This window comes from Bufo bufo, chromosome 1 (genome assembly GCF_905171765.1).
Source record: "Bufo bufo chromosome 1, aBufBuf1.1, whole genome shotgun sequence".
NCBI lineage: Eukaryota > Metazoa > Chordata > Amphibia > Anura > Bufonidae > Bufo > Bufo bufo.
In genome coordinates, this window is record NC_053389.1 from 152,763,047 (window position 1) to 152,785,191 (window position 22,145).

The 22,145-nt window shown below is 45.2% G+C and overlaps 1 protein-coding gene across 2 annotated transcripts in view; it reads right to left on the reverse strand.

Annotated features, from left to right (window-relative positions):
• Window positions 1–22,145, reverse strand: part of UBE4B (ubiquitination factor E4B) — a 92,326-nt gene that overhangs the window by 66,388 nt on the left and 3,793 nt on the right. The window contains exons 2-6 of one of the 2 annotated variants that reach the window (XM_040430783.1): window positions 11,879–12,065; window positions 5,544–5,679; window positions 4,179–4,266; window positions 3,932–4,076; window positions 2,865–3,090 (exon numbers count right to left, since the gene is read on the reverse strand). In XM_040430783.1, coding sequence (XP_040286717.1) covers window positions 2,865–3,090; window positions 3,932–4,076; window positions 4,179–4,266; window positions 5,544–5,679; window positions 11,879–12,065 — 782 coding nt within the window. Of the gene's footprint in view, window positions 1–1,370; window positions 1,940–2,864; window positions 3,091–3,931; window positions 4,077–4,178; window positions 4,267–5,543; window positions 5,680–11,878; window positions 12,066–22,145 lie in introns of those variants that run through there. The other variant, XM_040430792.1, reaches the window with a different exon arrangement.

The following is a 22,145-nucleotide window of genomic DNA, read 5'->3' on the forward strand; positions in this document are numbered from 1 at the left end:
GGTCGCGAACACGGCACAATACATGACAGCAGAATGTAAATCTACACACACTCGGGCTTTGTTTGCCTGCTATTGTCCAAGCTGACTGCAGCAACATGACAAAGCTGTCTCAAAACACCCAGGAAAAGCCCGCATGTTAAAAATATAGACTCCTGGACATGGACATTTTGCCAAAAGGTGCCTTCAAGACCCAAGTGTCCACAAGCAGCCAGTTTTGGCAAAACCACTGTGCCAAAAAAAAAAATGGTTGCAAATTAAGTGCAACAAATTTGACCAAAAAACAAACAAACTGCAGGTTCTTCATCACCTTGCAAATGTGAAAAGTGACAAGAAAAGCAGGTAGAGTAGAAGGCCAGCAAATCTTCCAAACTGATTCCATTCCCTTCTCAGCCTTTCAGTATTAGGGTCCATTCACACGTCCCCAATTTAATTCCGCATTTTGCGGAACGGAATTGCGGACCCATTCATCGCAGATGTCAGTGTTTTGCGGATCCGCAAAACACACACGGACGTGTGAATGGACCCTTAGTAAATGTGGGCTAATGACTGTTGAATTCAGCTAGAATACGCTACGAAACAATTCTTATCCTGTCGTTGGAGACTTCATCAAATGCTATTTATCATGTAGAGAAAGTTAATACAAGGCACTTACTAATTTATTGTGATTGTCCATATCGCCTTCTTTTGCTGGCTGGATTCATTTTTCCATCATTTTATACGCTTCTTGTTTCCATGGTTATGACAACCCTGTAATCCAGCAGCGGTGGCCGTGCTTGCACACTATAGGAAAAAGTGCTGGCCTCGCTAGTGGTGGGGATCGTGGGAGTGCGCACAGGCTGCAACTTTTTCCTATAATGTGCAAGCACGGCCACCGCTGCTGGATTGCAGGGTGGTCATAACCCCTGGATACGAGCAGTGTATAATGTGATGATAAAATGAATCAAGCCAGCAAAGGAGGCAATATCGGCAATCACACTACATTAGTAAATGGCCTGTATTAACTTTATCTACAGGAAAAATGTCATTTGCTGAAGTGAGACAACCCATTTGGACATGATCTACTTTCCTGTTATAATAAAAAGTGGGGGAAGAATTAGTCCAGAATAGAAGTGTAAGGCACTACTGTGAACTAGTACAGAATATCCCCCTTCTTCTTGGCGGTGGGTCCTAACAGACTAGCGTTTATAGATCACCCCTGTGTCACATAAAAAAAACATACAGGTGCAAAAGTTTATTTGAACGGGACAGTAATATCAGTACGCATGCATAGCTCCTATCTATGGGCCAGTTACATGCTTCAGTAAGGTAAAGGGAACACACCCACACCACACAAATGTCATGCACACACCCACATCCTGCAGAGGAAATACCTAGGAGGCATCCGGTTTTGCCTTGGGGACATTCTGGGAGATCGCAAAGACCTCCATCTAGGTGAGCTGGCGGGCACCGCTCGAGGACTGCTGGACAGGTGCAAAACAGGGGAGAGGCTGGAAGTCCTTGGACTCGAAGTAATGGGCAGGGGTCCCGAATGGGTGACAGTGTAAGGTCGATAACGTGGGGAGGATGCATGCCCTAGTGATGGGCTTGACGGTACAGGCAAAGACTGCCCAGTGCTGCACGGCTGGGGACTAATAACAGGGGGCAAAGAAGAATGGGGGGTATGTACAGCAACAGTATGAATGGGACTAGCATCATAAAGACTGGATAGAGAAAGAAAAATACGAGATGAGACCAACATTTAGACAGGAGAAAGTAAAACTGGAAAAGTAAACAAACATGCATATAGTAGAGAGAGCGACCATTTACAAGACTGATAAAATATCCATCCTCAAGGGAAATACTAATTTCTAACAAATGTACGGTGGTTGCTTCTCAGACCTTGGGTAAATTCATCCGAAAACGTGAAATTTACTGCATGGTACGAACAGATCTGACATCTACAATGAGCAACTAAAACAACAACTACTGAACACTATACAAAAAAAATTATTGAGATCGGATGAAAACTGAAGTATACTCATTATACACTTTCATTGAAAAAACACCATAGAAACTGCTTACAGTTTCATCTATTCTGCATGTGGATTTTATGGTGTTTTTTAGGTTGACCTTATTTTGTAAACTGTGTGAACCACATTTTTTTCTGGTGTCAAAGCACTAGAAAAAAAAAAAAAAAAAAAAAAAAAAAAAACACCAATAGCTTTAACATGCGGTGTTAAAACTCATGATACATTTACCTGTTTCTCCAGCATTATGCCTGTTTGACTGGTATAGTCCTCCTGACGACACTTGTTTACAAACTGCAGCGATGACAAGCAGGTACACGGCACGTGACCGCTGCAGCCAATCAGTGCCCTCAGTGGTCTACCACTGGTGAAATGCCGTACACGAGCATGCGAAAGTAATTGTGGTGTGCACAGTGACGTGCAGAGGTAGGCCAATCACAATCCTCAGTGGTAGACCTCTGCAGACAGTGATTGGCTGCAGAGGTCACGTGCCACATACCTGCACATCACCACTGCAGTTTGCTAACAAGCGCATTGAGGCCCGATGGGTAAAACTGCGTGTACACAAGACTATACATCATCATCATCATCAGAGATAGGAGGACTAGACCAGCACAGAAAACGGTGCTGGAGAAAAAGGTTAAGTATAACACTTTTTATTTTAGCCCACAACCCCTTGAATTATACCATAAGGGCCCAGGTTTTGATCAGCATTCATTTTCTGTGGTTGCAAGTTACAATGCAGGTACCAACAGAGTAGAATTTAAACTCACAGATAACTTTAGTATTTGGATCACTTCACTAGCTACCAACAATTAGGCTGAATAGAAAAATCTACTAATGGTTGGCTCCACTTGCCTTGATAAGGGGCTGGCACCTAAGGATCCAGAGTTACAGAACATAGGGCTTGTGCCTGGTGTTGACCCAGAGTTGAGCAATAACGTCTTCTCTGGGGCTCGCGTTGTTGCGATTGGCTGTGATGTTGCAGTTAAGCTGGCAAACGGGTTGTCGTCTTTAGACTGTGTGGACATCATCAAGACTTCCATTAAAATCTGCCCAATTAGGTCTTTAAAATTGGAATACACTGTAGGAAAACAAAAGCAGCAAAAATGAATAAACCATAACTTAGCAGGAGATAATCAATAATGGGGCAACTTCATGTATTTATCCCAATAAAGTTACATTTCTGAGGGACAAGGCATGCTGCAATTTTTATTTTTTTTTTAAAACAGAAAATATTAACCTACCAGTAATATTCCAGCAGTCTCATTTGATTTAATTAGTTTGGAACCCCCTCCCCTGTATTCCTGAACTACATGATTACCATCATCATCTATCAAACCCCTCCCCTCTCCACCAAGCTCTGCCCTCCTTGTTCCCTCCACTTGGTACCATTTCTGCCTTATCCAAGAGATCCGGGGTGTAGTGATGTGGCGAGTCCATACAATGATTAGGTGCAGAGTTATGGCACTCCCTTGACTCACACTACTGTCTATGCTATATCTTTGTGGAGGATCTCCTGTGTATTTCTACCACATGCAGCTTCACACTGCTCTTCTGCCTGATGGGGAGTAATAACAGGCTGAAGCTGCGTCCCAGGGGACAGAAGTTCTATGTCACTGATCTGTCACCTGCTGCCTCTAGATAGGACTCAGCAAGGATCCTCCGACACCCCCTGACTTTAGCAAACCAGAGGCATCATGGAAGATTTAGGCGGCATTAGGGGAAGCATATCAGAGCGGAGAAAAGGAACAAAAATGGCAAATGACCCATATAAACTAAAACCAGTATACACAAGGCATACACAAGAGCCCCTACATCATATATTAATAATGGCCTATACATCAAAATATTGGCCAAAAAGAGACAGAGTGATTCTTCAATAAATTTCAGTCCTGGTTTATTCTAAAGAACATGCAAAATACCTTCTTTAGGGTTTTGCCTGAACTGAGCAGATAGAGACCTCAGGAAAACGACATCTCTGTCTCTGTCTTTCCAAGATACTCTGAAGATTTTGCAGACCAGCTGCAGTGACTGTTCTTCAGACACCTCAGAACCTGAAGAGGATTCCTGCAATAAAACAGAGGTGTATAACAATTCAACCACCAGAACAAAAAACCTCTGCTGTCCCAGAGATCCAATACACAAAAGTGTTTCTGGAGTCTGAATTACCTTATCAGTAAGGCTTCTCTTCTCCCTGCGATCGCTCTCGTCCACCTCCATGTTCTCAATCCCTGAGTCCACATCCACCTGGGACATGCTGGAAAACAAGAAATATGATAAAAAGCTGTCCATGAAAAAAAAGCCACACCACAGCTATAGTAAAGGTCAATTTCTCCAATACACCTATAGCGGACCATAGATATTAGACTAGTTCTTCCCCTCCATGATGGTTCAATTAGTGCCAAATTGGCATGTTAATGGGAGTCTTGTGGGGAGACCAAAGTGGGCGAAGCTATTATGTCTTTCATCACATGACTACGAATAAACATAAACCTATTCATACAGAGGCAGATGTTTGAGACCACGCTCTCAGTGAAACATCTGCCACCCTTGGTGCAGGGGTCTGAAGTGCTGGTTAGTCACCCAGGTATTTTAGAAAATCTCTTTAGTACGATACTGGCCTCTTCCGGTTGGCCAGAAGTGCTTGATATGTTCCCCTACTCAGCTGGATTATTGGTCATAAGGATAGATAAAAGGGGTGAAGGTAAATGATGGTAAATTCATTAGGGTCATGCAGGTATTACGGATAAGTGGTGTGGGGTGTACTGCTTTTGACCCATACTGTACCCTCTTTGATAGCTCTCTGATGCCCTTTTACTATATATTATATACGGGAAGTTTAGTAGTCCACAGTAGATATTTAAGGTTTTCTCTGGGATTTTGATATGGATGGCCTATCCTCAGGATATGTCATCAATATGAGATCCGGCATCCCCACCAATCAGCTGTTTGAGGAAGCCGCAGCACTCACCAGAGCGTCAATTAGCAGAAAAAGTAGTTTGAACGCACATACAAATGAGATACTCGGAGCACTGAGGGCAGGCCCTTTTACCCCAGTGCGCTGTTGTTCCCTCCTATCCCTTGGTGATCAACCAGACCAGGCTTCTAAAAAAAACTGCTCTTGTTTGGCCCCATAATCTTGCATGTGCGCCAGAATTTCAGAGCATGCGCAGTACACTTCAGTCCAGGTCAGGAAAGAGATGATTCACTGTGTATGTGCTGAAATTCTGGTGCACGTGCAAGATTACGCTTTTGAGAACTGCCCTCGCCTGGCCCTGTCAGTCACCAAGGGATAGGAAGGTCTTAGTAAGCATAGGGAAGGAACAATGGTGTACTGAGATGAAAGGGGGGCCCCCCCTCAGTATGCCGAACTACTAATTTGCATCTCTGCTAGCAATACCTGACACTATGGTTAGTTTAAGAAGCAAAACAAGATAAAAGACTCCCTTAAAACAATGACATTCATTCCAGATTTCTTCTGTGCACTGTAGTAGGCAAAAAAGGTCTTCTAGAATAACCTCTTCTGTATTTCACCTTTTCTCACAGGCAACGCTGTCAATGTCCATGCTCTGAGAACGAGACAGGGACTGGGACTGTGTTTCGAGGCTATTTGATGGGGAACTGCTGAGCGAACTGACGCCTTCACTGCTCTGACTTCGATGGGCCACCCCTGGAATAGAAGACAAAACAATATCAACACAAATCAACGTATACAGGCATATACTATTTTTGGTTATTTTCTCTCATTGTGGACGTTTTCAAAATCCTATTCACGCAGTATGTAACACATGGCCGAGATGACAGGGGTTACCTAACAAAAATGCTGCCAACAAACTGAATTGCCTTGGTACGATAAACTAACATACTGAGACCTACCGCTAATGTGCATGACTATACGCCACTCACTGTGCGAGACCTTGGAAATACCTAACTGTATATGGAACAAATACTTGATTGCCATCTTTCTGCAAATGCAAACACAAAACTGACTGTCACGGAAACTTGGCGAGTCACTTTAAGGGAACCTGTCACCGGGATTTTGGGTATAGAGCTGAGGACATGGGTTTGTAGATGGCCGCTAGCACATCCGCAATACCCAGTCCCCATAGCTTTGTGTGCTTTTATTGTGTCAAAAAATGCAAATTAACCTGAGATGAGTCCTGTCCCTGACTCATCTCAGGAACAGGACTCATCTCAGGTTAATTTGCATATGTATCAAATCGTTTTTTTTACACAATAAAAGCACACAGAGCTATGGGGACTGGGTATTGCGGATGTGCTAGCGGCCATCTAGCAACCCATGTCCTCAGCTCTATACCCAAAATCCCGGTGACAGGTTCCCTTTAGGATACCTCAGCTGCAGTACCATGAACGTCTATTTAAGCAGACACACGTTAATTTGAGCTGAACTCAGATCTCCCCTGTTGCAGTCTAGTTCGTACTCTACAATGATGCTCCCAGCACCGGTCTGTGACCACTAATAAATCAGCCGACATGCACAGGACTGACCGCGGTACACAGCAGAGGAACAGAAGAGCGGGGGATATCTGACTGACTGAGCTCCGTCATGGAAGGATTTAAAGAAACATCATTTTAAGAGGATTGCTCTTAATTATTGACAGCAAGCAGAAACCTTGAGATTGCTAATTAATTAAAACACAAAGAAGGCTTCTGACGTCAAAGGAGTGGACGTCCATAAACCCCCATTATTGGCAAGACTAGACAGTCGCTGCAAAGACTCAAAGGCTGGTGGGCCAAGCATGACCATTCATTTGGATGAGTATCATGCAATACACACCCACAGCTTCTACCAAGATTAACAGTTGATCGCCTGGGGGTCCACATTTTCGACTTTAACCTGTTGCCTGTTTTGGGCCTTACTGACCAAGCGTTTTTCTTTCTTTTTTCATCGTCGCTTTCCAAGAGCTATAACTTTTTTATTTTTCTGTCTATATAGCTTTATGAGAGCTTGTTTTTTGCGTGACAAGATGTAGTTTTTAATGGCGCCATTTTGTGGTACACATAACTTTTTGATTAACTTTTATTAACTCTTTCTGGGAGGAAGATGGGAAAAACAGCAATACTGCCACTGCGTTTTCCATTATAGATTTCACGGCGTTAATTTTTCAGTATAAATAACATAATATCTTTATTCTCTGGGTCAGTACGATTACAGTGATACCAAATACATATAGTTTGTTTTACATTTTACTACTTTTTTGCAATAAAACCCCCCCCCCCTTTTTTTTTTTTTTTAAGAAAAAAAATGTTTTTGCATTGCCGCTTCCCAAGACCCAGAACTATTTTAATTTTTCTTTCTCTGGAATTGTGTGAGGGCTTGATTTTTGCGGGAAGACTTGCATTTTTTATTGGTATCATTTTGGAGTAAATGACGATTTTTGATCGCTTGCTGTTACGTTTTTTTGGTGGCAACTAAGAATAAATTTGTAATTCTGTCTTTTTTTTGTATTTTATTTTTATTTTTTTACAGCGTTCACCGTATGGGATAATTTACATGATATTTATGTAGTCCGGGCACGGCAATACCAAACATAGAGATTTTTTTGCAATTTTTTTCATTGGAAAGCGTATTTTCAATGGAAAAAAAAAGCGCAATTTCTTTTTTTTATAACAGACAGCTTTTTGATTGCTTTTAAAATGCAATGCACTATCCTTACAGTGCATTGCATTTTAATGGCAATGCTATTCTGACATTGACCAGCAGGCTGCTCCAGAGAGGTGCAGCTTGTTGGAAATGACTAAAGGCTGGTCTGGGGCATACATCACACCCCAGGCAGCCTTCACACACATCGGCACCCCGCGATCGCTGGGGGTGCCGATGCTGTTAAACAGCCCAGATTGGCACTCCTGCCAGTCCGGGCTGTTAGAGCAGGGCCGCGGCTGTCATGCAAGAGTCGGGGACCCGTGCAGCGGTTCGACTGGGCCACCGTAAAAAAGCGGCGGCCCAGCCTAAGGCCCCTTAGTGAACAATGTAAAAACACGTATGGGTGGTCACTAAAGGGGTTAAAATGGAATCTGTCAGCAGATATGTGCCTATGAAACTGGCTGACCTGTTCCACGTGCGCTTGGCAGCTGAAGACATCTGTGTTGGTCCCATGTTCATATGTGCCCACATTGCTGAGAATAATGAGATTTTAATATATGCAAAAAGTTTTAAATTAAAGGGGCAAAGGTTTAAAAGTAATATCAGGAAGTATTACTTTACTGAGAGAGTAGTGGATGCATGGAATAGCCTTCCTGCAGAAGTGGTAGCTGCAAATACAGTGAAGGAATTTAAGCATGCATGGGATAGGCATAAGGCCATCCTTCATATAAGATAGGGCCGGGGGCTATCCATAGTATTCAGTATATTGGGCAGACTAGATGGGCCAAATGGTTCTTATCTGCCGACACATTCTATGTTTCTAACCTACAGGACCAAGAAACAGGCACTGAAATTGGACCTTCCACAAAGCTTTGAAAAATAACGTATATTTGTAAATTCTATTATTTTACTTTTCAAAAACAATAAACCACTTTTTCTGCCATCAGAGAACCCCTTAAGACTTCACTAAGTCTACTTTTACACTCACGTTTTGGCTTTCCGTTTGCGAGATCCGTTCAGGGCTCCATTCTGAATGGAAAAGGATCCGCTCAGAATGCATCAGTTTACATCAGTTCTGTCTCCATTCCACTTTGGAGACGGACACCAAAACGCTGCTTGCAGCGTTTTGGGGTCTGTCTAATGAAACTGAGCCAAACGGATCCGTCCTGGCACACAATGTAAGTCAATAGGGACGGATCCGTTTTCACCTACACAATCTGGCACAATAGAAAACGGATCCGTCCTCCATTGACTTTCAATGGTGTTCAAGACGGATCCGTCTTGGCGATGTTAAAGATAATACAAACGGAGCTCCGTTCTGAACAGATGCAGACAGTTGTATTATCTGACAAATCCGCACAAAAACGCGAGTTCGAAAGTAGCCAAATATAACAGTTGACAATTCCTTTAAGTCACTAGTTATTTTTTTTTTAAATTTTTTTTTAAATGAGTAGTGCCATAAAGTAATCAATGAATAAAATACACATTCAGCTGACGGTAAGCACCAGTGATCTGCAGAACTAATACAAAGTAGGCTCCTGGATATTACAACTGCATTCCCTGAATAGCAGGAGGATTTCCAAGAGTTGTATAAAACCAAATTGATGGCCTGCATGTTGGTAATACACATTGCTGGGACACTAAGGGTACTTTCACACTAGCTTCGCTGGATTCCGGCAGACAGTTCTGTCGCCGGCAATCAGTATGCAAACGGATACCATTTGTAGACGGATACGTCTTACAAATGTATTGCAATACCGGATCCGTCTCTCCGGTTGTCATCCGGAAAAACGGATCCGGTATTCATCTTTTTCACATTTTTAAAAGTCTGCGCATGCGCAGACTGCAAAACCGGATCCGTTTTTCCAGAACACTTAGGGCATGCATTTCAATGTAAAATAATGTTCCGGAATTTTGGACAGAGAAAATACCACAGCATCCGTCCAAAAAACATATAGTGACTGAACTGAAGACATCTTGATGCATACTAAACGGATTGCTCTCCATTCAGAATGCATTAGGATAAAACTGATCAGTCTTTTTCCGGTATTGAGCCCCTAGGACGGAACTCAATACCGGAAAAGAAAAACGCTAGTGTGAAAGTACCCTAAGCAGCAGTGGGACCATTCAGTCTGTTTGTTGTTGGTAAAAAAGCATCCCCATCTATTAAAGTGACCGCATATCGGTAGGATGTACCATCACGGCATGATCAGTGGAGGTCCGACCTCTGAGACCACCATTCCTGGCCACCCGGCAGTGCAGATGGTGGTGGATGCATCCATGTGATAGAAATGCAGCACTACTCTAGATGGTATTTGATGTACACAGTCATGCGCTTGATTTTTGTTAAAATATATCCCTCATTGTTCTCATCTTGGAAGGAACATGCAACCGTATCCTGACTATAGTTTAAAGAAAGCTAACAAAAATGCATAAAAAAAAAACATAGTAAGTCACTAGGGAACCGGTAGCCATGTGTATATGCAGCAATGAATATGTCACCGGTTCTTACTGGAGACATCACAATGAAAGCAAAGTAACTCAGAAGTCTTCCACGTCTGGAATCCCTCCTGACCTTACGTGCACTATCCAACATGTAAAAAACATATTTCCCAAGCTGCAACAAGACAACCAAAGTTGATATCTGAACACCTGACCAAACCGGAGTGTCTGCTTCGGCAGATGTTTGTGTGCTAGAGAAGGGCCCGGACCACGAGACTGTAATACAGAGCAGGCCTCCCGCTGGGGACAAGACGTTCTGTTTACACCACTCAAAGGAACAGCCATTTCTAGACTTGGTCCTTCTCCAGGAGCAGAGCACGTGCTTACACCTTCTAGAGCTCAGTAGGAATAAGTGACAAACAAGGACCAGAAATGGATTTACCGGGGAGGGGGGTGGGGGGGACATCTTTAAATTAAAAGGCATTTGTTAGCAGATTTGTACCTATGACACTGGTTGACCTGTTACATGTGCGCTTGGCAGCTGAAAGCATCTGTGTTGGTCTCATGTTCATATGTGCCCGCATTGCTGAGAAAAAGTTTTAATACATGCAAATGAGCCTATAGGATCAACGGCGGCGTTGTCATTACACCTGGAGGCTCTGCGCTCTCTTCATTTTGACTCACAGAGTCAGACAGTGAAAAAATCATCACATCTGCCTGGCCCTATCAAATTGGGGAGATGGCACAACAGTTGCAGGGAGCAGAGCCTCTAGGTCAGGTATCAGCAACCTTCGACACTCCACGTGTGGTGAAACTACGACCTCCAGCATGCACACTTGCTTGGCTGTTCTCAGAACACCCATAGAAGTGAGTGGAGCATTCTGGGAGTTGTAGTTTCACAACAGCTGGAGTGCCGGGAGGTTGCTGACCCCTGCTCTAGGTGTAACGGCAATGCCCCCGATGCTCCTATCCTAGAGGCTCATTTGCATGTATTAAAACTTCATTTTGCAGTCCCCAATGCACGGGCAACATCCATGTGGATTCTGCAGACGGATGCAGACTCATTCAACCTGAATGCGTTCATGATCCGCTCGCACAGCAAAAAAATAGTGTTCTATTTTCTTGCGGTGCAGAGGCACGGAGAGAAACCCCACGGAAACACAATGGAGTGTGCCTCTGTTCTGCACTGGACCTTCTGGATTGAGGACCCATTAAAGTGAATGGGTCCGCATCCGAGATGCACGCGGCCGGGGCCCACATAATGCGGACCCGCTGTTTGCCGGCCACAATACGGGCACGGCTAGACAACGGCCGTGTGTATAAGCCCTTACACAGAACTTCCCTTCAGTACAGGGTGGGATATTCCAGGAGCTGCACATGCAGATGGTTTCAGGGAGAGCACTGGAAGGGACAAGTAAACACTATCCTCACACGGGTCATCAGTGGACTCTTTAGAGTTCAGACCTACAGATTCACAAAACTACAGTACAAAACGTTGGTCCAGGTAACTGATATCTCTGAGCCAACGGGTTGCGAAATAAACCATTACAGTGATCTTGTGTGGTCCATGCTCAAAGTCTCCACTTGGAGGAGGTTTTAAAAGCAGATTCTACTGCAGGTTTTTCAGCAGGAGCGAGAAGTATAATTCCTTCCACTATATTTCTGATTCCATTTGAACGCACTGCTGCTTTGGCTGAAAAACGTAGAGGAAAATCTGCCTCATAAGATCCTCCAAATAAACTGGGTGAACGTAGCCCAGTGCTATGAGCAGAGCACAGTAAATACAAGCCACTTACTCCTCTGCACATTGCATTACAAGTACCTGATGCTCCTATGGGTGAGGTAGCTGGGGTTATACCCTGAACATTGAGGCCAAGCTGGTGGGATGCACTGGGGGCAGGTCCTGCTACTGGTGGTCCAGGTGGGTTCTCCCTTTGTGGAGAGGTGAGCGGAGTCGTGGGTTGCGAAGAAGGCCCACCTGCAAGCCGAGCCAGGCGCCTACGTCTTATCTGTAAAAAAATGAAGAGCGATAAGCAATCAGTATCAATACAAGCATGCAGCAGAGAATTCAAACATCTGAACCGATATCATACGGCATATGGGCTCCCATCAGGGCGGTAGTGTATACCATAAGGAATGGGAATATATACTAAATTTTACAAATTTAAATTCCCTAAGCCAATTGTACTGTACAGTGCATTAGACTGATCATATGTATTTTACTTTTATTATGGGATCATTCACACGACCGTATCTGTTTGTGCGGATCCGCAAAACACTGATACCGCCTGTGTACCTTCCAAATTTTGCGGATGGATGTGGACAGACATATACGGTGGTGTGAATGAGCCCTTAAGCTGTGAAAAGAAATCAGCTGTAATCTGACAGCCACTCCATATTCAACGGTTAGATCCTTCCTTCCCACTTTGTGATCAGTGTAGGAACCACACCAGGACTGTACGGTGTCTGTACGGTGTCTGTGCGGCCCTGTATTTCAGGCCTTTTCTCCCCCTGATGCAGTCCTGTAAGAAGACATTCACATACAGTTTTGACGGCTTAGTGTATACCATTATATTGCACCGAGAAACTGGCACATTATATGAATCCAATAAACCATGCCCCCTTTCTGGACACTTCACCAACATGTCTAGAGCCAGCCTAGAACCCTTAATAAATGTGGCGCAGCATGTATGCCAGAATTCTACCCCATAAAGGCCTGCAGCGGTGCAATGGCCCACAAACAATGGGGCAGATTTACTATTTACTATCACTTGAATGGGTCCACAATCCGGAAGGGAGGCACAGTTTCTGTCTGTTCCTTTGCACCACAAAAAAGTAGTCCATGCACTACTTTTTTGCGGTGCGGACAGTCAGATGCGGATCGCGGACCCCATCCAAGCAAGCGGTCCACGTCCGCATGCGGTGGCCATACGATTGGTGCTCGTGCATTGCGGACCGCAAATTGAGATCCGCAGCATGGGCCCGTCCAGCATTAGGCCCAAGTTTACACTTGTTGTCTTAGACATGATACAGACGACCATATGTATTTTGCGGTGTGCACACCACGGATCCGCAAGATGTGCCATCCGCAATTTTCTGTGGACCCATTGACTTTAACGGGTCAGAGGACTGCATTTTGTGAGCCCGAATAGGACAGGTTCTATAAATTGTGGAAAGGACATATGGATGCCGACACCACACAGATGTCATCCGTATGCCCGTTCCACGAATTATCGAACATTTCCTATTATAGTCTGCACAGTGAAGTCCTCTGACCTACTCAAGTGAATGGGTTTCCTAAAAATTCAGATGGCACAGGGACTGTATCCATATTCTGCAGATCCATGGTTTGAGAACCGCAAACTGCATACGGTCGTGTGTATGAGGCCTTAATGGTAGACAGTATTAGCAATCTGTTTTCCTGCTGTCTCCTCAGTTAGTGTGGGGGAGGGGGGAACTTAAACTGGGACAAAATTTTGGCGCACAGACAGAAATCTGGAGTATATCTGTCATATCGGTCACGGGATTTAACACACTCCAAACTTATAAAGGTCTATGCATCAGAATAGTAAAGATATTACGACTGCAATTTGTTTTCTTAGACAGTGCAAAATGGGAGACAATTGGTAAATCTGCCCCATCTGTGCGTCCATGTTATTTTCTCCCAGTAACCCTTAGGGTGGTGTAACACGCAGCTTTCTGCGGCAGTTTCTTGAACCTAAGCCAGAAGTGGGTTGGAATGAGAAATATAAAGGAAGGATTTATACTACTTCTTCCAGCTAGATTCATTTTTGGCTTTGGTTCAAAAATTCTTCAAAAACTGCCACAAAAAAGCTGTATGTGACACCACTCTTAAAGGGTCTGTAACTCTGTATGAAGATAGAAATTGGGTAGGGGATAAGTATCTGCTATGCCACAAATGTCAGATAGCTACAGGACCCACCTTTAGGACCCCCAAAGTGAAGGGACAGCAGCTCCGAATGGGTGGCTGCCCTCAATTCACCACTATGGGAGTTCTGACTGTAGCCAAGCGCTGCCTCAGCTTTTTTCGGAAGTCCCATAGCAGTGAATGGAGAGGATGTCGCGCGTTTTCGGTGTACTTCTTCACTTCAGGGGCCCCATTTTGAAGATAGGAGCGGGTTCTAGAAGTGGGACCCGCACCAGCTGATATTTATGGCATATCCTCGTGATATGCAAATTGCGGAAAGCACATTGCAAGTGTCCGTGTTTTGCGGATCCGCAAAACACTTACGGACGTGTGAATGGACCCTAACACAGGACCAGACCTCTCGCCTGGCCCTGTAAGCATATGCCTGTGCCATACTCTACACTATTAGCGCAAGCACAGTGCTTCTGCTTGTGTTCTGAGGAGCACAGATGACTACCGCACATGTGCCGATGACATCATCCTCCACCCAGAAAAGGCATTAGGCTTTGTTCAGGTGAAGGATGATGTCACAGGTGCATGAGCAGCAGTTATCTGTGCGGCTGGAAAAGCAGAGGCAGATGCACTGTGTTTGTGCTGATCGAGTAGACTGAGGCCCTAGGGTGCATTGAAGACCTAATTTACATATGTGCACCCCGCATCATGGATGCGGACCCATTCACTTGAATGGGTCCACAATCCGGAAGGGAGGCACGGTTTCTGTTTGTGCCTTTTCACCACAAAAAAGTAGTGCATGCACTACTTTTTTGTGGTGTGGACCGTCAGATGCGGATCGCGGACCGTAATCAAGCATGCGGCGGCCGTACGGTCGGTGCTCGTGCATTGCAGACTTCATGTGCATGAGGCCTAAGTTTACACTTATGGTCGTCTGTAAGATGCCTAAGACAACATGTATTTTGTGGTCTGCACACATCCTCAATTTTCTGTGGACCCACTGACTTTAATGGATCAGAGGACTGCATTTTGAGAGCCCAAATAGGACAGGTTCTATAAATTGTGGAAAAAACATATGGATGCTATAACGCCCGCCCCTAGGTGCATTGAAGACCTAATTTACATATTGATTAAAAGTTATTTTTTTCTCAGGAAGAGTCCAATGACGAAACATAAATGAGGTATTGTTTTACTTATCAAGATCAACCCTACCAGACATTATGCATGGCTTAAAGGGGTTGAACCTGCTCCCGGCAGCTCTCATTAGGAAAGAACAGCACTTCAGAATGCCCTAACTTACTTCCTTACAAAAACATCGGAAACCCAGACAGATTCAAAAACACCATCCAAAGTGATCAGGACCAACAACTAGAAATGTGTTTTACCAGAACGCTTAATATTCCTGATTTCCTGGTTATTAGAAGCAGATTCCAGATCGCAGCTTTTTCGTTAAAGAAAATATCGTAGGAAATGTGATGAGACATTTTGCATGATACAAGTTGCTTCCAAAGGAAAACATTATATGTAAAATATACTGCAGTGTTGAAAACACTCGTAATTCTAGCGATGCACTGCAATATTTCAGGCTCTGTAGAATGAAAGACCAACATCACCCCAAGGCAGCGCAGAGCGGGCTTCAATACTTTCACAATGAATCTACAAAAAGGCAGAAGTAAAATTGTACTAAAATACACCAGGGGTCAAAGGGTTAATGGATTCCATAGTGAACTAAGCCTTATGCAAAGATGGTTTTCCTTGCTATAGCGACCTCCAGAGCCGTCAGCGGAGGTCACACCACTAGCAGTATGACCACTCTGCATTGCACAAGGCTGAGGCTCCATGTGACCGAGGACACAGAATCAGGGCACGTGCGTCACAGCTGAGGACGAACTGCATACTGGCAGCTGAATCGTAGACGTGGGGGGAAACTACAAGGTGACCGAGATTTCTCCATATATCACCTTATTAGAAGAGATTTTGTTACCTTCTTTTCCTGGGGACTTTTAAACTAATTGCCACTGTACTCATAAGGGTATGTTCACACACAGCGGGTAGTTCACGGATCATTAGCAAGATATGCTTTGAAAATTATTTTTGAGCTGTTCAGTCTCAGTGAAGCACGGTTGGCACACAAACAGCAAAAACACGGACACAGGGACCCTACACGGACAGCTTCACGGAGGCATCACTGACCACTTGCTCACGGATTTGAGCACGGACGTGTGAATGAGGCTTTAATGAATTTACTCTATTGAGAGAACGGCCCCACAGTTGTGGACGCTCCCTCTGCCGGGAGATTAACATGCCCACACATTTCGCGCAGCCATGGTACTCTCGCACATGTGCCGTTACTGTACCCTTACTGCAGACTGCTAGCAATTCATGTATAACTTCTAGTAGAAATAATAAAGGAACGGCACAACATAAAGACATAAGAGTAGATGTTCCAGAACGGTTATTACATGGGCAATGCACGTAGCTATTAAAAGGGTTGTCCGGGATTGGACCTGAACCCGGACATATCCCCACCTTCACCCCTCCGGCCCCCCTGATATGAGCATCGGAGCAGTTCATGCTGTATCGCACAGGGCAAGGGCTTTTTGGTTTACATTAGCACACTGCTAGGCGGAGGCTTCTGCTCAGCAGTGTTCCCGGTGACATCCCCGGCACTAATGGGCGGAATTTAGCACTGCCGTAGCCGTTTAACAGCTAGCCTCCGACTAGCAGTCCCCATGGAAAGCCTGGTACGTCACCGGATATCCAAAAAATGCCTTTGCCCTGCGCTGTTCAGAGGACAGCATCGAAGCATAAAATGCTCCAATGTTCATATCAGGGGGGCTGGAGAGATGAAGATGAACCCAGACAACCCCTTTAAAACAGACATGTCAGGAGCAGTGACAGGTCCTCTTTAAGTAGCCGCCCCTACATTCCTGTGGGAACATCAGCAGACTGCCAGGATGGCTTGCTTTTCAGAAAGGAGTTGGAAGAATTCCTTTAAATAGGGTCCATTCACACGTTCGTAACGTGTTTTGCAGATCCACGATTCCGCAAAACACGGACACGGCAATGTGCGTTCCCCATTTTGCGGACCACACATCACTGGCACTAATAGAATATGCCTATTCTTGTCCGCAATTGTGGACAAGAATATGACATGTTCTACTATTTTCGGGAGCGGAAATGCGGACCCGGAAGTGCGGGTCCGCATTTCCGAAGCCGGGCCGCACATCGTGCAGCCCCATAGAAATTAATGGGTCCGCAATTCCGGAACTAAATTGACGTGTAAATGGGGCCTATGTATACTTTATTTTGTCCATCCCTACATTTAGGCTGGGTTAATAGGTGACTGAAAAGCTGCGAATCTGCCATTGCATCCTTGTACAGTACCATCAAAAAGGATGATATTTTAAGAAATCTCATCCACACCGCGTACAAAAAAAAGAAATAAAAAAATAACGCAGTTGACCTGCGGTGCGGATTTATGCTTTGGAGCATATCAATCTATGCTGCATGTCTCTCCAGCGGATTTCACCATTTGCAATACAGAGGGTGAAGTCTGATGGTTCTTCTGCGGGTAACACGCACAGTTTTTCTCGTTGGGATGTTAGAACAACGCACAGGCACCGTCTGTGTGGTTGGCGCTGACAGATGCAGACCCATTCAACTTGAGTAGGTCTGTGATCCGGCCGCACCACAAAAAAATAGAACGTACTCTTTTTTTTTTCTTTGTGCGGTCCGTAGGCAGGAACCAAAATGCCACGGAAGCGTTCTGTAGTGCTTCTGTGGCCTTCTGCTCTGTATCTTCTGGATTGCGGACCCATTTAAGTAAATGTTTGCGCTGGTATATTGCGGACCCGCCTTCTGCTGGATAATCAAACACTAATGAAAGCAAATTACAGTCCTGATTATTTCTAGCTTTACCAGCGGTTTCGAGTTTCGGAGGTCTGTTGGGACGTATACGTGAAATGGATACCTACTGTACTGTTATTGTAAAGAAACGCATACTCCTTTACTGGATGCCGCTATATGGAGCAGCGCCGCCTACTACACTCTTCTATATGGTTATTGTGCCATTCCGACATATACCAGCCAGATGGAGACCAAACACGCTCTGCGTCTGACTAATGTAACCCTACAGACATGTTTTGGAGCGTACACTGGAAGAGTTCCCAGCATACATGCTAAATGTACATCACATAAATGACGCCAGCATAGCCTAGCTGGAGACACAATAAGCACGTCTGTAACCACTGTGGGGGTGACGAGCAAGGCTGCAAAGTAGGTCATGTCTGACTCCTCGGGTAACGGGGCTGATATTTTACCTGCTGGTCCTGGAATGCCAATGTAATTAACAGCATCAGTGACTCATGGTTTACTATAGAAGAGCCCGCAGCCAATACAATACTTCGCCTGTGCACCTGGAAGAGCGGCACGCATTTCTATCGTTATTAAAATTCTTAATTAATTGATGGCTGTGTCACTAATGTGATTGGGAGAACCAACACCAGCTGCCAGGGTAGTAAAAACCACTAATTTCCTTCCTTCACAGCAAATCAATGTACTGACTAACGTCTTCTAGCAACTGATATAGAGGAGTGAATACAAAGAGATAATGATCTGCCTGTACCAACTGACAGAGACAATTTCCGTCATTCTAGTAATGTCAGTCATAACGCCTTCTAACCAGACTCTGCAACATCAGGCGTACTCATCTGATGGGTCATAGATGCAGTGTCTTCTCCAACGCAAGTAACCCCATCAAGGCCACTGGTACCCCCGACACAAGGTCCGGATGCTGGTTGGCGTCAGGACGTAGTGTGTGGCATATCCCGGGAGCAGAACCCAGACGCACTAAGGCTAGTTTCACACTTGCGGCAGGACGGATCCGACATGCTGTTCAACATGTCGGATCCGTCCTGCGGCTATTTCGCCGTGCCCCCGGGCCGCCGCTCCGTCCCCATTGACTATAATGGGGGCGGAGCTCCGGCGCAGCACGGCGGTGCGCGGCGAAAGCCGCTGGACTAAAAAACCTGACATGCAGTAATTTTAGTCCGGCGGCTTTCGCCGTACACCGCCGTGCTGCGCCGGAGCTCCGCCCCCGTCCCCATTATAGAGCGGCGGCCCGGGGGCACGGCGAAATAGCCGCAGGACGAATCCGACATGGTGAACAGCATGTCGGATCCGTCCTGCCGCAAGTGTGAAAGTACCCTTAGGGAGTCCTTTCCTAACCATAAATATGCCTATATTAGGCATATTTATGGTGCAGATTGCGGCGCAAAGGTTATTTGCGCCGCAATCTGCGACTTTTCCCCACTCATGCCAGTTCTACAAAAGTAGGCGTGACACGGGCGGGGAAGGGGAGTGAGCCAGCAGGCCCTTCTCATTTACCAATTTCTACGCCTGTTTTAGGCGTAGAAAATTGTCTAAATGTAAGACAGCAAGGAAACTGCCTTACATTTAGAAGCGGCGGATCCTGCGCTTCTTCATAACTCCGGCGGATCGATTGCCAGCTATAGGGAATATTGGGGGACTTAATATGCCGGTCTTAATAAATGACTCCCCAGGTGTATATTTTTTATTTTTTGTCTGGTCTGGGGTGTGAAATGAGTTTAGGAGTTTTCATTGAGGGTGCAAAATGAGTTTAGGTGGTCTGGTCCAGGGTGTGAAAAGAGTTTAGGGGTCCACAAAGTTTGAGAAGCGTTAACAAGGTGACATCTTTACTGTCCGACCTCCTCCTGATCACACACCCAGTGTTGACGTTGCCCTTTGCAATGCAAAGGGTGAGATGGGGGCAAATCCGCAACAAAATAAGAAAGTAACACATGAATTTTGGCACCGATTTGAAAACGCAGAGAAAACCGTACAAAAATTCTGTTTCAAAATCTACATCTGTGTACAGGAAGACTTAGGGTCCTCATACACAGGTTGATGCCCGGCCACCGCCAGTGCCAATCAATGACTAAAGTCACCTGATGCCACGTTTATATAAGCCAACGATCGGGAATGGGCGTTCTTTTGAGCACTCGTTAAGCTGATCATCGGCCTGTGTAAAAGCGCCTTTAGGTTGGAGTGAAAGAAAAAGGAAAAAGTCTGGTACCGTGTTACCAATAGAGATGAGCGAACTTCTGTTTTAAGTTCGGCGTCTAAAGTTCGGCTTCCGGTTAGCGGAGGATCCCGATATGGATTCCGAATTCCGTTGTGGTCCGTGGTAGCGGAATCAATAATGACCATTATTGATTCCGCTACCACGGACCACAACGGAATTCGGAATCCATATCGGGATCCTCCGCTAACCGGAAGCCGAACTTTAGACGCCGAACTTAAAACAGAAGTTCGCTCATCTCTAGTTACCAATAGAAAACTAGTTTAGTGCTCTCATTAAGAGAAACAAAATAAGAGTATTGCAGGTTTGATCCATTTTTGTTTTAGCCATTAAAAAGGTATCAGACCTGCAATACTCTTATTTTGTTTCTCTTAATGAGAGCACTCAACTAGTTTAGGTTGGAATCACACAGGTTTTTATGTCCGCTTTTGTTGCAGTCGTTTTATGACCCAAAGCCAGAAGTTAATACAAAAGGAAGAACATTATAAATGAAACATTATATTCCTCCTTTGTATCCACTGTGTTTGGCTCAAAAATTGCAGCCGTATCCTTATTGTTTTCCGTGACGTCTGCAGTCGTGAGTCAGGAGGCTACTACATCCGACACTTATGTCATGTATACGGGCAGCTTTAGCCTTTCCTACATGAGATAAATGTAGAGGTAAGATCACAGAACCAGCACTGAAGGTGGGAGATTTCAGCCCTGAGCCTGTAAAGGTATGACTGTAGCTCCTGGCCTCTTTACATGGCCCGATGGAGCAGACAATTGTCGGTAAGAAAGGGTCAGTGGAGGAGAAAGCTGCATTTCCAGTGATCTCCTCCACAGTACGGGGAGGTGTGATCGCTAATACCATTGCTCATGCCCACACAGAATCAATGTTTGTAGGCAGCAAAGTGCTGCTTAGATGGTACAAACTGCCGCTGGCAACTGATGATTTAAAGGGGTTCTGCACTTTGTTTTAACTGATGATCTATCCTCTGGATAGATCATCAGCATCTGATCAGCGGGGGTCCGACACCTGGGATCCCCGCCGATCAGCTGTTTGAGAAGGCAGCAGCGCCGCGGCCTTCTCACTGTTTACCGCCGGCTCACTGACGTCACGACTAGTATCAACTAGCGTGGGCGGGGCTAAGCTCTGTTCATTTGAATGGAGCTTAGCCCCGCCCACGCTAGTTGATACTAGTCGTGACGTCAGTGGGCCGGCGGTAAACAGTGAGAAGGCCGCGGCGCTGCTGCCTTCTCAAACAGCTGATCGGCGGGGGTCCCGGGTGTCGGACCCCCGCTGATCAGATGCTGATGATCTATCCAGAGGATAGATCAGTTAAAACAAAGTGCAAAACCCCTTTAACTGTCCGCATAAACAATCATTTTACCCAATGAAGGAGCGCTTCGTTCATTCATCAGTTAATCGGTGGCACCTTTAGCCATAATCTGCCCGAACATCAAGCAGTGTAAAGGGCCCTTTTTTGAATGCATCAGGTCCTCTCCGGCTGAACGGCCTTTTGATATTCGTCTGAACAATCATTCCCAATCACTGCCCAGAGCTAAAACAACCACCTGAGATAGGTCTTCTTAGGCCTTATGCACACGAACGTATTTTGTTTCTGTGTCCGTTCCGTTTTTTTTGCGGATAGGATGCGGACCCATTCATTTCAATGGATCTGCAAAAAATGCAGACAGCACACCGTGTGCTGTCCCCATCAGTATGTCCGTTCCGTAGCCCCGCAAAAAATAGAACATGTCCTATTCTTGTCTGTTTTGCAGGATAGGCATTGTTACAATGGATCCGCAAAAAAAAAAAAAAAAGATGTCATCCAGGTTTTTTTTTGCGGATCCGGAATTTGCGGACCACAAAACACATACGGCCGTGTGCATGTAGCCTTACAGGAACAAAAATAAAGCCGGATATTATCTGCACTTTCACTTTGCCCGAAACCACAGCCCCAGGATCAGCACACAACCTGGTCACCCAGATAAGGGCTCATTCACATGGCCGTGTCAGATTGGCATATGCTAATGTCCGAGTTCAGGATGCGAGTCGGTGGTTAATCAATTTTTTTTTGTATCTGCAAATAACAGCAACTTTATTAGCTAGATCAGTGACAA